Here is a 13,589-nt window from a genome sequence, read left to right on the forward strand (position 1 = left end):
AAATGCCTCCATGTCTAGGATGTGAATCAGCCCTAGCGCTGCGCCAGCACCAAACCCCTTGCAGGGCAGCGGGCAGGATGCAGGCAGCAGCAGCCACCCCGCAGAGCCCTGGGCACGGCAAGACCCCAGGCTAGGAGCGTCTGCCACAGGCACAGCCTTGCTCCAATGCCTAACCTTGGCCCCGGCGCCTGGCCAGGAGCCGTCCCTGCCCAACACCCCCCTGTCCCTGGTCACAAGCACGTTCTGCCCACCTGGCCAGAGCATTCCTCCCAGGAGAGCGTGTCCTCGCCGTGCTATTTAAAGGCACTCTTGTGCCCTTTATTTTTCCTTGTGGTTAGGCTGGAAGAGACCTGTGCCCTCTGCTGACCCTGAGGCTCGAGGCTTGGGGCAGCAGTGAGTGCAAAGGGTTTGGGAAATATTCTGGGAGAAGTGAGAGACGTTGGTGCTCCGCAGCCTCACACCATGTCCAAAGGGCACCTCCCGGGGACAGAGCCTGCAGGTAAGGTTCCATAGCCATAAAGGTTCGGCCCAGGAATAGCTGGTACTGCAGAGCCCAGCTCACCCCTTGGGGCTGGGAGAGCAAACAAGCAGCACCAGCTACCTCCCCTCGCCCCTCTGTGGCACTGCAGCATTGGCAGCTTGGACCTGAACTACCTACGGACAGTTCCATCTCATCACCCCTAGGAACACTTTTCCCACTGACACAAATTTTAACAAACTCCTGCAAACCTGCAGCCACCTGCTGGCACTCCTTCCTGGAGCCTTCCCTCTATGTCTCCCAGCAGTAAGCAAACACATGTGGGACATGCTACACTCCTGCCTTCCTGCCCTCATGCCCATAGGCACAAAATATGTCTCCCCACCTCCATGCCTGTGTCCATGTCCCCTGGGGCATATCCTGCTGCTTCCCCAGCCTGGGACCGTGCAGCCGCCCCCCTCCAGCATCTCTGTGATGAGCTCCTCAGGTGCCAAGCGGATGGCTCTCATCTGAGAGCAGCATGAAGCCTGTGCCCTGGGGTGCTGGGCTGGCGGTGCTCACACGGGCAAGCTCCAGCCCATGGGCTCCTGCATGGGGACTGTCACCAGGTAACTGGAGGGCACGTAGCCCCTCTGGCCGTTCACCTCCACCAGGCTCCACTCCGTGCTGCCCTTCTTGTCATGTGTCTCGAGCACCACTACGGGCTGCCCCGCCTGCAGGCTGACCTCCTGCGGACTCCTGGCAGTGAAGGAGAAACCAGCGACCACCTGCAGAAGGTGAAGGAGGGGAGGGAGCCCTTGCTGGGAACAGGAGGCAAGAGGGGAAGGGACAAGCAGGGCAGGATCTATAGGAGACACAGAGGCTACTTCTAAGAGGGCAGCACAGTCCTGCCATCAGTGGAGGGACGGTGGGGACCCCTCTAGGCATCACTCGCTTTGCTCTGTCCACAGCAGGTCCCAGCAAGGCAAATCCCAGCTGTGCCACTCCTGCCAGGCACACAGCTATATGTATGTGATCCTGCGTGCTGGAAAAGCAGGTCCACATCCCCACCCGCGTGCAGGGACAAGCACCGAGCTAGCAGGGTCATGAGGAACAGCCCCGGGGGTGTCCCCCATTCTCACCTGGAAAGCCGGGGTGAATGTGGCCACCTGGGGCCTGGGAGCCTCAGGTGATGTGTACGAATGTCGCCTTCTGTCTGGGACACTCGCTGGGGTTGGCGTCTGCATCCCGGGCTGCTGGCTTTGCACTGGTCTATAAGGCTGCAGTTTGCCAGCAGGCACAAACCCTCGGGGACCTGGAGGACATGCACACACACATCATTCAAGCAGCCCTGCTGCCTGGCACATGTAGGGCTTGCTGGAGGGAGGATAACCTGGCTATTGCCTTGCATGGCACAGGAGCCCTGCTTAAACTGGCCCATTGCTAGGGAACATCCAGCCGCAAGACCCAAATAAAGGGATTTTAGGATGTTTCTGCGTGCACAGGGTTCTCCCTTCCCAGCCGCAACAATTCTCAAGTGCTCCCTCAGGGAACAAATGGGGAAACACAAGGTTTAGAGCTAAAGGCTACAGGTGTAGCTGGCAAAGCAGAGCTGGGTTTGGTCTGAGCCAGCTTCATCCAAGCTGAGAAAATGGTTTGGATTTGGTTTCTGACCCTGGTGCCAAGGCAGGGAGAGCCTCCCCGCAGCGCTTGCAGTACCTCCAGCATCCACCAGCCATCTGCTCATGTTGCCCTTGGTGTCAACGCGTTGCAGCAGAGCCACAATCTGTCCCCTTTGCAAGGTCAGGTCCAAGTCTTTACTGCCGCTGACGTTGCTTGTCACTTGGTAAAGTTTGTCTGGGCCGTGTTTGCTCACGAGGGAAAGGACCTTCCGCTCCTCAGCAGGGGTCAGGGACTGGTGGGGAGCAAGGGACACAGGAGCACTTAATCCGACATGCAGGAGGCTGAGGTGCTCCATGTGCATGCTCCATGTGCACACTGTGGGTGCCATGACCTCCTGTGCTGTTGTCTGAGCCAGCCTCCCCCCAGGAGATGTCCTGCACCACGCAGCCTCAGTCCTGCTGGCCCAGAACACCCCTCCCAAATCCTACCTGTGTCATGGGGCTCGGTGTGACTGTTTCAAACGCCTGGGTGAACGTACTGAGCTGGGCACCAGCCTGCTGCAGAGTGTCCTCCACCAGCCTCCAGAAAGTGGGCAGAGGCATGTGGCCATGGGGCATCTGTGAAGACAGACCCTGAGGTCAGAGGGGCCCCTAGGGACGCACAGAGCTTCAGGTAAGGTCAGAAGAGAAGGAGAAAGATGAAAATAGGTGACAAAGCAAGAGAACAGAATGCTAAAGATACACCTTGCAGTTGAGATCCAGCCCCTTTCAGCAACAAGAGCTGCTGCCCTCTGGCTGTGAGCCCTTGGGCTGCACCCAAAGGAACAGTCCTGTCCTGAGTCCCCAGCCTGTAACACTGCACCCTGAGGGACACAGGAGGGTCTAGCTCAGGGCTCTGCAGCACAAGCCCCCAGGCCGAGCAATGGGAACCCAGCCCTACCACTGGGGACATGCCAGCAGTGCCTGAGATGTGGATGCACCACTTCCTCGTCTTTGTCATGGCTCAGGCCAGGGCCACGCTCACCCCTGGGCTGAGCCATCGCTTGCCAACAGCAGGCTCATGGTGCCTGTGGGGTGAGGCCTCCCAGGAGGCATCTCCCAGGGTTTGGGGGCCCAAGCGATGCTCCTTCTCCAGGCCAGGAGCTCTCCTCTTCCTCCTCATCCTCCTCCCCCTTCCCAGCACAGAGCTCTCCAAAGCTCAGAGAGAGTGCTGATTATCCCAGCACTACATCAATAAATTACTAGCGCTAGCCTCCAACAGAGAACAGGACAGTTCCTGGCAGTGAAGAAGAGAAAATTTAACTTTCCCTGGCCAATGGGGAGGAGGGATCACTTACAAGTGCTGGACAGGGAGCTGCGTGCCTGCAGGGCAGGCTGGGGACGCAGCGAGCCCTCAGAGCCCTCATGGCCCAAAGGCAGATCAGGCTCAGCACGTACGCCAGCATGTGTCCCCACGCCGAAGAGCCTCTCTCACCTGCTTCAGCTCCTTTTCTGCCTCGTGCAGGACCTCTGCAGCCAGGTCCTGGTGCAGGATGCAGAGGGATCCCAGCACCTGCCCCAGGAGCTGCACAGCCACCTGGTTGAACTGCGGGAGCTCGGCCACAAGCAGGGCATTGATGGCGAGGTAGGTGTTCATGGCGGCCTCCTCGTCATACGTCACACTGCCCAGCTCGCTCTTGCGCTCCTGGATCTCCTCGTAGTCCAGCAGCTTGTCCAGGCGCTTCTTGACCAGCTGCTGTGGCCCCACCAGCATCTCCGAGAGGCTGCAGAGGGGCTGCCAGACCAGCCTGTCCAAGCGTCGCTTCTGTGGGGCAAGAGGATCCAAATCTCCATGTGAACCCCAGCAGGCCCAGCCGTCTGCACGGGGCACTATCTTGTGGGTTAGGAAAGGCCTGGGGGACCAGTTGGAGGGCTTGTGTGGAGTGGGGAGCTCCCAAGGTGTCCTTCCCTGCAGGCACATGGGATGCCCACCAAAGCAGCCCCTTGGTAGAGCAGTCACACTGGCCATGACAAAACTGGGGCTCCACAGGCCCCCCAGGGCTGCGCCTGCTGGTGAGGACACTCCCTGCACTGGGGCCACCCTCAGCTCCTGACTCCCCTGCCCCTGGAAATGCTTGCTTGTGACCCTGAAGGAGACCCGTGGGGAAGGAGCACTCACAAACTCGGGGAAAACAACATGGTGGAGGTGCTCTGCGAGGCGGTGGTACTGCTGGGCTGGGCCCTCCTCCATCTGCAGCTCTCGCTTGTGCAGGGTGGGCACCAGGAACACCTGAAAGGGAGGAAGTGATCGGGGCTGGCCTCCAGACGCTGCCCAGCACCAGCCCACCACGTTCCCCTACACCCATGTTCCCAAAGGCACACCGCTCTGACACTTGGGTTTGGTGCTCCAGCAGCTTGGGGCTTCCTTGTGTTTGTGTGCAAAGCATTTATGGAGAGCATGAGGGGTGGGAAGGGAAAGGAGACCTCTCCTTTGTCACCCTCCCTGCCACAGAAGGAACTGGAGATGGAAATTCAAAAGGGATTAACCCTGTGAGCAGGAGGTGGCAGCTCTGATCACTGCTCTGTGTGCTGCTCCCCAGCCCTGCAGAGGTGCTCGTGGCAATGTATGAAGCAAGGTTTGCCTCTGCTTTGTGCTGGGGACACAGACATGCACAGAGCCCTGCCAGCCAGCATGGGGAGAGGCCAGGCCACCCCTGCCCTATGGGAATGTCTTCAGTGACTGCAAGAAGCTTTCAGACAGAAAGAGATGTGGCACACGTGCAGCCTGATTTGGGGACACTTCTGCCTTCTGCTTCTTAATGCAGGAGTTTCCAGGCTGAACAACATTTAGCACTTTCAGCTGTTTGATACCTAGCAGTAATGATCAGCATAAGGACTGACTGCTCCCAATAAACACTTTACTGACGATGCCTTTGTTTTAACCTCCCCTGGACAGGAGCGATCCTCAGATATTGTGCAAGCCCACAGCACGACAATTTATTTTAGCTGAGAGCTGCAAGTCCCTGAACATCTCCAGCTGCTGTTTCCTTGCTTGGAAGTGTTCTGCAACCCTCTGAAATGCATCCTGAGGCCTGGATGGGGCCAGTCCCCTGCAAGCGGTCAGGGTTTTACCTCTAAATGTGCCACATAGGATGCCACATTCTCCTTCAGCACAACCACACTGGATGCCACGCTCTGGAACTTCTCCTCCAGATTGTCATATTCCTTGTCCTCCGTCTGCAAGACAAGGGGCAGCTTGTCCCCGGCTCGGGCAGGCCAGGAAAGGGTTCAGGCAGGGGTGATGAAGCTGGGGGATAGGGAGGGGGAAACCCTGAAGGGCTGCAGGAGTTTGAAAAGCACCAAAGTCTGGGGTGTGTGGGATGCACGCGGGAACAGGGCACTGCATGGGGTTGTAGTGGTGCTGGGGAAAATGCTACAGCCGCAAGCAGTGCTCCCTGCCACTGGGTTTGTTTGCTTTTGCTGGGATGCCCAAGGATCTGCAGGGCTACTGGAGGTCAAGGCACTCCCCTGTAATGCCTGCAGCTCCCACGGAGACAGGCAGGGAGCTCTGTACCTGCATTCCTGAGCCTTGCAATGGGGCAGCAGGAGCCACCCTTAGGTCACTTGGCAGTGGGACAGGGGCTCGTATGGCAGCACAGTCCACTGGGTGTCAGCATCGCCCAGGCTCAGCTCTCCCCACCTTCGGTATGGGAGGCAAGTGCCAGAAGCAGCCAGAGGAGGGGCAGCGTGTGCTGGCCACAGATGGGTGGGCTCACACCTTGCTCACAAAGCCGGCCTCGTGCATGAGGAGCCGGCTCATCCGCGTGGTCTTCTTGGCGATGGAGTGGGTGTTGAGGCGAGCCAGGCGGTCCCGCAGCGTCAGGTGCTCAGCCTTGTTGTATTTGGTCGCTGCCTCAGGGGAGACATGATGTGGGGAGGGAAAAAAGCTGGTGAGGGGCCAGGCATCCCCGGGGACCTGGCACTGGCTCTGCAGGGGAACGGGCAAAGGGTCTGCTCGCACAACTGCCCTCCCGTACAGCATCCACAGGACCCTGAGGGTGCTTTATTCATTGTTCATAGGACAGCAGGGACCTGAAATCCTGCCCACAGCTCCTGGCAGACACAGATAAAACCCAGCACAGCAGATCTGGCTCGTGCTGGGTTTGATGGGTGTGCTGGCATTTTCACTGCAGACAGATGTGTCCCTTTTCCTGGCCCTGCCTCGCAGCCCGAGGGGCCTCGGTGCGTGCTGGGGCAGCTGGTTGGAAGCTGCTGGGAATGAGAGGAAAATGAGACAGGGCTGGAGAAGTTGTAAGAGCATCCTCAGCAGCCTGGCAAAGCAGGGAAACTGTGAGGTGCGAACAGCAGCGAGGCTGGGGCTTATCAACAGGATAAGCACAACCCACATCAAAGAAGGGCAGCCCCAGGGAAACCAGAAAGAAAAGAGTTCATGAGTTCACGTTTGTGGGGAGCTTGATTTCTACTGTCCCAAGGGCAGGAATGTTCCTCCCAATTCCCCAGCTTGCGGAATGCAGGCAGACCAGTTCTGTGCTCCCCCCTCGTGTCACCCTGCTCCTGCAGCTTGGCCAGGGTGGCATTTGTCCGAGCAGGACCAGCGGTGCCTTGCAGCCCTCTTAATGAGCACAGTGCCAGGAGCTGCCAGCACACCGCCCCTGCTGCAGCTCCACCAGAGGGCAGGAGGAAGGGAGAGCTTGGACTTGAGCAGGAATTAACGCAAAAACACCAGGACATGACCGGGGTTGGACTGAGGCTTACCAGGCACCGAGTCCATTGCTAGTGCTGTGCCCCCTGCCCTAACCGTGCCCCCACTCACCCACTTCTCGCTGCCGCTTGTACTCGTTGATGTTGGCGTTGGCCTGGGCCATGGCGCTGACAGCTGCAGCGATGGCCGGGTGGGCGCTGGTGCTGGCAGGGGTGTTCTCCAGGATCTTGCCCAGCAGCAGCGGGTATTTGGTGATCCTCTGCACCGGCATCACCAGGAAGAAGCTGAGATCCGAGGCACTTGTGTGAGGCCTGGCGAAGAGGGGAATTTTGTGAGGCCGATGGGAAAGATAACCCCTCCTGCCCTGCTGCTTCTCCATGCTTCTCTGCAAGCATTTTAGGGAGAAAACAGAGCCTTTCCAGCACCAGGAGAGATTTGCTGCCTTGGACGTGCAGGTAAACTGTGCCTGCAGCCCTGGTGGGGTTTCTGACCATGAACCCCAGCTCCCTAGCCAGCTGTGCCCCCCCCCGGGCAGTGCTGGCAGGGGGTTGCTGTCCCCCCCAGCCCTGAAGGCAGTGCCAACCCCAGGAGGGTTTCTGGCCTCCCCAAAGAGTGCTGGGCTTGTCTGGCTGCCAGGCACAGGGTGTGTGGGCAGGGCCCCCTCCTTCCTGCACAAACGGCCTCAGGAGTCATGTCAGCAGTGCTCCAAGCAGCAGAAAACCCCAGCGGCTCCTCCGCTGCCATTCCTGCTGCTGGCAGTGCTCGTGACCATGCTGATAGGACAGGAGCAGTCCCCTAGGGCCAGCCTGTCTCTCTGGTGATGCCGGGGAGTGCATGCCCTCTGTGGGCACAGCCCTTTGGATGGGAGCAATGTGGGGGTGAGGAGCAGGCAGGGGCTGTGGGTACCACCCCATCCCTTGCTTTGGGGTCTGCCATAAGAGACCCCCAGGCTGTAGTGCCAGTTTGGCAGGTCCCATAGGATACAGGAGAGGCTGCCAGCAACTACAGCAGACAATGCCATGACGATCCTGCACTCAGCATGGGTGCGTGCTCCTGGGCACCAAGACGGTACCTACACAGTTGCATTCAGGGTGTCCAAGATCTCCTCCTGCAGCCTGGGGTCCTTGCGGTAGCTCTCCACCAGCAGGAGAGCATGCTCATAGCTGGCGCAGTAGACCTTGTAGACGGTCTCCATCTCCTCCTTGAACTCCTGGAACAGGGTGCCTGGGGAAGGAGGGCCAAGCTGGAGAGGCTGCTCCTTTCCCATGGGAAGGGGTCTCGTCCCGCACACTGAGCCAGCTCTGCACCCCCAGGCACCTCTTCTGGGCTGGGCCTGATGCTTTCCCCAAGCACCTGCTTTCTGCAGGTCAGAAATCCAGCAGAGGCCCCTGGCTGCAGAGGGACCACTGGCATGGATCTGCTCTTGGCACTGCCCCACTTACTGATGCCCAGCAGCTGATCGTGCTCCTGCACAGCTGTGGCCTCAAGACCCCTGAGGAACCGTCTGGAGAGGTGAAGGATGTCATCGATGTTGGAGAAGAGTCCTTCCAGGTCAAGATCAGGCAGCTGAAAGGAACAAAGTTGCCCCATAACAAGTCAAATAGATAAGGTGGAAGTGGACCTTGCATCCCGGAGTCATGCCCACCCTCCCAAGCACCAGCGTCCTTCCAGCTGCCTCACATGACATTTGAGGAGCTGGAAATGCTCCATTCCAGGAGACATCTGGAGATACTGAGAGCTGGCTTTGTTCCCAAGCAGGACAATGAGGCCTTTCTAACATTACAGAGGTACCAGTTAGAGCCTGAGGATGGCTGTACTGGGTCAGACGTGATGACCGTCCAACTCAGGACCTTGGCTGATGGAGTCATCTGGGGAGGCTGGGAGGACAGGGTGAGCAGGCCGTGACCTCACAGTCATGCTCAGCACTGGCCTTGCCAGGATTTGGGTGCCTCACCGCTCTCGATGGGCTCGCCCTACAGTCCCCAGCCTCAGCACAGGTGCTGACAGCCCCCTCACCTGCTTCTGCCGGAGGTGTGCCCGGATGTCCGACAGGCACAGCTGGAGGTTGTGCACGTAGCTGGCCTCAGTGGTGATCAGCTCCTCCACAGCCAGCCGCTGGCTGAGCTCCATCCTCTCGCAGAGCGTCACCTCCTCATAGATGTGTGCGTCTGGGTCATCTATGCCCTTGGTGGGCAGCTCTTCGGCATGGGGGCTCGCCATGCTGGTGGGATGCTCTGCAAGGGCAGGCTCAGGTCATGGGCTGGGCAGGGACTGTTCCATAGGGTCTGGCTTGGTGCCCACGCTCGGTCCCCCTGTACCAGGGCAGGGAGCACATCCCTGGGCACGTCCCCGGGACACATGCTTGTTGCAGAGGACACACAAGCTGCGGTGTCATACTCCAAAACCATAAAACCATAAATACACTGCGGGTGAGGAGCAGGCTGACTGTCAAGGGCAGGCACCCACGTGAGGCAGGCGGGGACTTGCCGAGCACCCATGCCCGAATTCCAGCAGCCAGGAGCAGCCCTGGCTGCAGGCAGGGGACTGCAGCAGCACCCCCAGCACCAGCTCTGACCCCCTGGCCCAAGAGCAGCCCGGGGCTTCAGCGCCTCCGTGCCCATGCTGGCGCTGCCCGGGCTGGCTGATACTGCTGTGGCAGCGCCTGGCGTGCTGCCTCGCATTCAAGAGTCCTATTCAAAGTACAAAGAGTGTTTTTGCAGTGCCTGAACAACAGGCGTTTCTGTACTAGGCAGAACTGATTTACTGGGGGGGGGGGGGGCGGGAAGAAGTGGGCGAAGGCATGGGTGCCTTTGCCAGAGGCTCTGGAAGCCCCTGGTGCTTTGCACCATGGTGTCTGCTCCAGCTCCCTCTGCCCACAGAGAACAAGTAAAGTGGAAGCTGATTCATGGCATTTCCCTTCCTGGGGAACGTCCCCTCTTCGTGCCGAGGCCAAGGAGGAAGGTGCAGCTCTCAAGGCAGCACAGATAGTGCTGTGACCTGGCAGCACAAGGCAGGAGGCCTTGAGAGAGAGAGAAACAGCCTGGCCCACGCCAGCACAGCCCCCGGCATGCAGCTGCGCGGCACCACGGTCCCATGGGTGTGGAAAGCGCCGAGCACCTGCAGGGGAGCAGGGGGCTGTGGACAAACCGGAGCCTCTGCTTGGGGTCTGCTCAAGCAAATAGCGGGCAATGTGGCTGTGAGCACTGAGTAGCATGGATGCTCCTGCCTAGCAAAGCCCAGAACTGCTCTGGAGGAGCCCTGGGCTTAGTAAGGGACATATGCTGAGAGGGAAGGCATAGCACCTCTGCCTGCCTCACAGAACCTCACTGCATGAGCAGGCATCCCTGCCCTCTGCTCATCGGGTATATCTGCATGTCGGCTGTGGTGGGGCATGGAGAGCAGGGTCCTGCATCCTTCTGGGTGCCATGGAGGTGCCCAGTCAGAGGGATGCCACCAAACATTGTTAAACAAGCGAATGGCTGGGGATGGCAGAACTGGCTGTGAGCTCTGCATGGTGCTGGGCACGCAGGTGTGGGGACCAAGGTGAGGGCAGAGCTGAGGGTCCAGCCCCGCTCTCTGACCCCCACCGCTGCCCTGTGCTGGCTCCCCTGGGGCTTTGGGGTGTCACCGGTTCCTACGCCAGCTCCTGGGGTGTCACCGGTCCCTATGCCAGCATCCCTGGGGATCATTCCCAGGCTGAGGGAACCTCTCCCCCCCCCTCCATCTGACACCCCGGAGGAAGAACAAAATCCAAACTCAGCAGTGACTGGACTGCCGAGCGGGCTGATCCCCTGCTCCCCTCCCTGCCTGCCTCCCCCAGCGCCCCCCCGGCTTGTAGCATCCCTGCCCACTGCTCCCGGGGCTGGCAGCACCCCGGGCCCAGCACCCTAAATCCCCCCCCCCCCCCCCCCGGGGGGGCAGAGCAGGGCCGGCTGCGAGCCCCCGGCTCCCCCCGGCTCTTACCTGCGGCCGAGGCAGGGGCTGGTGCCGGGATCCGCGCTCCCGCTGCTGGGGGGGGGCGTTAATGATAAACCCACTGCGTCACGGCGGGGGGGCCGCGGGCGGGCAGGGCCGGCCCCCGGCGAGGGCTGAGGGTGCCCGGCAGGGTCCCGGCTTCCCCAGGAGCTAGGGGCTTCGCGGGGCTGGGAGCAGAGCCTCCCCAGCAGCTGTGCACGCAGCGCGCCCGCAGCAGGCGCAGGCTTCCTCCGCTGCAAGCAAGCGCAGCCCCGTCCTAGTGTCCTCTGCTGCCTTCGCTCCTGCTGCCCTGTGTTCCCGGCTCCGAGCCTGCTGCAGGTGCCCGGCCCCCCCCCCCAAACCCCCCCCCTCCCCGCCCCAGCGAGGTCCCCGCGCCCCCCCTCGCCCCTCCCCCCGGGCTGGGGCATCCCCTCTGCTCCGCTGTCAGTGCCCTGCTGCTCAGCCGCAGAGAGGGCTTGGAGCAAACAGAAACGCAGAAACGAAGGAAGTGGTGCCACAGATTGCGCAGCTGGCAGCCACAGGCCTTTGGTGTTAATTTTGTATATATACATATTTATTTTTTGCTTGCACCATGCTTGCAGCCCTGCAAACAAGCTATGAGAAGGCAGAGCCTGATGCACAGCCAGCTGCCGCAGCCTTGTGCTCATCCCCAGCCCAGCTGCGGGAAGGTGATCCAGCCACACTGGGACTTTTCCACATTGACACACAGCATCCCAAAAGCAGCACAGCAGAAAGGGTTCATGCATCACCTTACGGAGGGGTGCACCGGGGGGAGACACAGGCACAGGAGCACGCAAGTGACCCACACACGGACAGGCAGTGAGGGCTTTACCTGGCTGGGATTTTGGGGACACAGGTGTTCTTCCTCCCCTGTAGCAGCAATTCTAGCCTTGCCCAGGTACCTGTGAAGCAGTGAGGTGCCCGGCCAGGTGGACTTTGGGCCAGCATTGCAGTGCTGTCACAAGTTTCCTGGCTCCATCCTTGGGCAGGTGCAATGACACCACGTCCGACAAAGCTGTCGCCCCTCAAGGCACATCACCACCTCTCTGCCCACATCAGCATCTGCTGCCTTACCATGCCAGGGCCTGGCACAGGCTCCCCTAGGTGCGGACAGAGCCCTGTCCAGGCAGTGCTCCCCTCCCGGCTACGTCTCTTGCCCCGACAGGCTGGGGCAGCAGGGCAGCTTTCCCGGTCACACACTCCGCCTTGGCTGGCTCACACCATGGGCGTTCCCCCTGGCACGTTTTCAATTCCAATCCATTTTTTCAGATGCTTGGTAACACGGCTCAGGTGATTTCTTTGCAAGACCGCCATGCTGCCGAATTGTTTTCCCTGGCGTGAGCAGTTTCCTTCTTGCTTCCCTCCCATCCAGCTGGGCTGTGTGGCTCCATGCGGGTGGCTCTGTGACAGGTATCATAGCTCTGTCACCACTACAGGGCTCCCTGGGGAGCCAGGAAGGTGAGGGAGTGGGCTGGCTGCCACCGCTGGGCTCTGGTTATGAGGGAAAAGCCAATAGGTGAGGGCTAGCCCAGCACAATTGTGTTCCCACGTTTGGCACTCCCATTAAGCCAATCTGTAGGGCTCCAGTGCGCTCTGTCCTCATGGCCAGCCAGCCCTCAGACCCTGCAAACACAACACCCAGTGAGCTTGGAGGGGGAGGCGCATGGGAGGGAGCAGTGCGGAGGGGGCGGCAGGGCAGGGCTGCCTTCTCCTGCTGTGCACCAGATCGGTGCAGCCTCGCCACACGCCTGTTTTTCCAGGAAGCTTCTCCCAGAGCCACCTCCACCACTGCCCGGCCCTGTCACACCCTCTGCTGCTTGGGAGCTCAGTGGCTGGTCCGGGACAGGGTGATGCCCCTGTGCGGGGTGATGACAGCCCGCTGACAACTCGCCCCAAAGCTGTTTGCTGCCGATGGCTCAGAGTGCAGGGCTTTTTTGAGCTACGCAAAACTTTAAAGCTCAGGCTGCTCAGTGAACGCCAAGGCCATCAGGGGGCTCTCTGGGAATGCAGCAGACATGCTGTGAGTTAGCCAGGGCTTGCTCCGAAAACAAACACAGCTTCCAGCCATGCAAAGTGTGACAGCTCTGGGTATGCCCAATACCAGCAGGCAGGAGGTTCTGCTCGGAGCGGCGTGTTCGTACATGAAAGTTGTGTTTCCTTTATTTAATGTTTCTCCATTATTATTGCTGTTCTTTGGATTTCTTTCCCGTCTTGAAAGGACTTCACGACCACATGCTGCTATCAGCCATTCATGTTGGAAACAAAAACACTTGGAAAAAAATAGCTTGCTCAAGAATGTGCTGGCAGGTGTGTCCTAATGGCAGAGCTTCCTCCCACACCGCAGGTTTAGGAAGTGAACTTTGCCTCCAACACCACTGTGTGTGTGTACTGTGTAAGCAGGGGATTCGAACCAAGGTGCTAGGAAGAGGAGAAAAATGACGTGAAGCTAAAGGTCTTCCTTATCTAGCTGGTCATCAGAAAAAGCATCACCTGAAAAACCACATAGATACCATTCCATATAGATGTCATTTCATTTCCTGCTTCTTCCCCTTCCAGTTGATACAACCGGTACTTAAATCCACCACGGGAGCAAGGAGGGCTTGGCACACCTTCTGCTGGTACTGACACCCACATGGCTCACTGGGCTGTGCCGAGGGGCTGCTCCAAGCAGGCAGCAATTGCCTTAGCTCCAGCGGTCAGAAAGGAGCTGCAGGCTCCAGCCTTGTGCCAGCAGGTCACTGCTTCCACCATGAGGCAGAGGAGAAGCTAAAAATAAGCAGATATAGAACTTGATCCAAGCAGAATAAATTGAGTCAGCTCTTTATTTCTGGGG

The 13,589-nt window shown here is 59.5% G+C and overlaps 1 protein-coding gene across 2 annotated transcripts; it reads right to left on the reverse strand.

The window, feature by feature from the left end:
* Positions 1-11,967, reverse strand: LOC118157889 (rho guanine nucleotide exchange factor 37-like). 2 transcript variants are annotated; one of them, XM_035312408.1, is made up of 13 exons: positions 11,589-11,967; positions 8,798-9,015; positions 8,224-8,347; positions 7,858-8,005; positions 6,893-7,092; positions 5,837-5,967; positions 5,191-5,295; positions 4,238-4,348; positions 3,554-3,883; positions 2,569-2,697; positions 2,177-2,372; positions 1,600-1,772; positions 1-1,245 (listed from the first exon to the last, which is right to left on the reverse strand). In XM_035312408.1, exons 2-13 carry the CDS (start codon positions 8,999-9,001, stop codon positions 1,036-1,038), a joined length of 2,061 nt encoding a protein of 686 aa, XP_035168299.1. In that variant the 5' UTR covers positions 9,002-9,015; positions 11,589-11,967; the 3' UTR covers positions 1-1,035. The 2 variants fall into 2 exon arrangements, with proteins under 2 accessions (XP_035168299.1, XP_035168300.1); XM_035312409.1 differs by lacking the exon at positions 11,589-11,967 and adding an exon at positions 10,745-10,814.
* Positions 11,968-13,589: the final 1,622 nt, after the last annotated feature.

The sequence above is a fragment of the Oxyura jamaicensis genome, assembly GCF_011077185.1.
Source record: "Oxyura jamaicensis isolate SHBP4307 breed ruddy duck chromosome 13 unlocalized genomic scaffold, BPBGC_Ojam_1.0 oxy13_random_OJ106580, whole genome shotgun sequence".
Lineage (NCBI taxonomy): Eukaryota > Metazoa > Chordata > Aves > Anseriformes > Anatidae > Oxyura > Oxyura jamaicensis.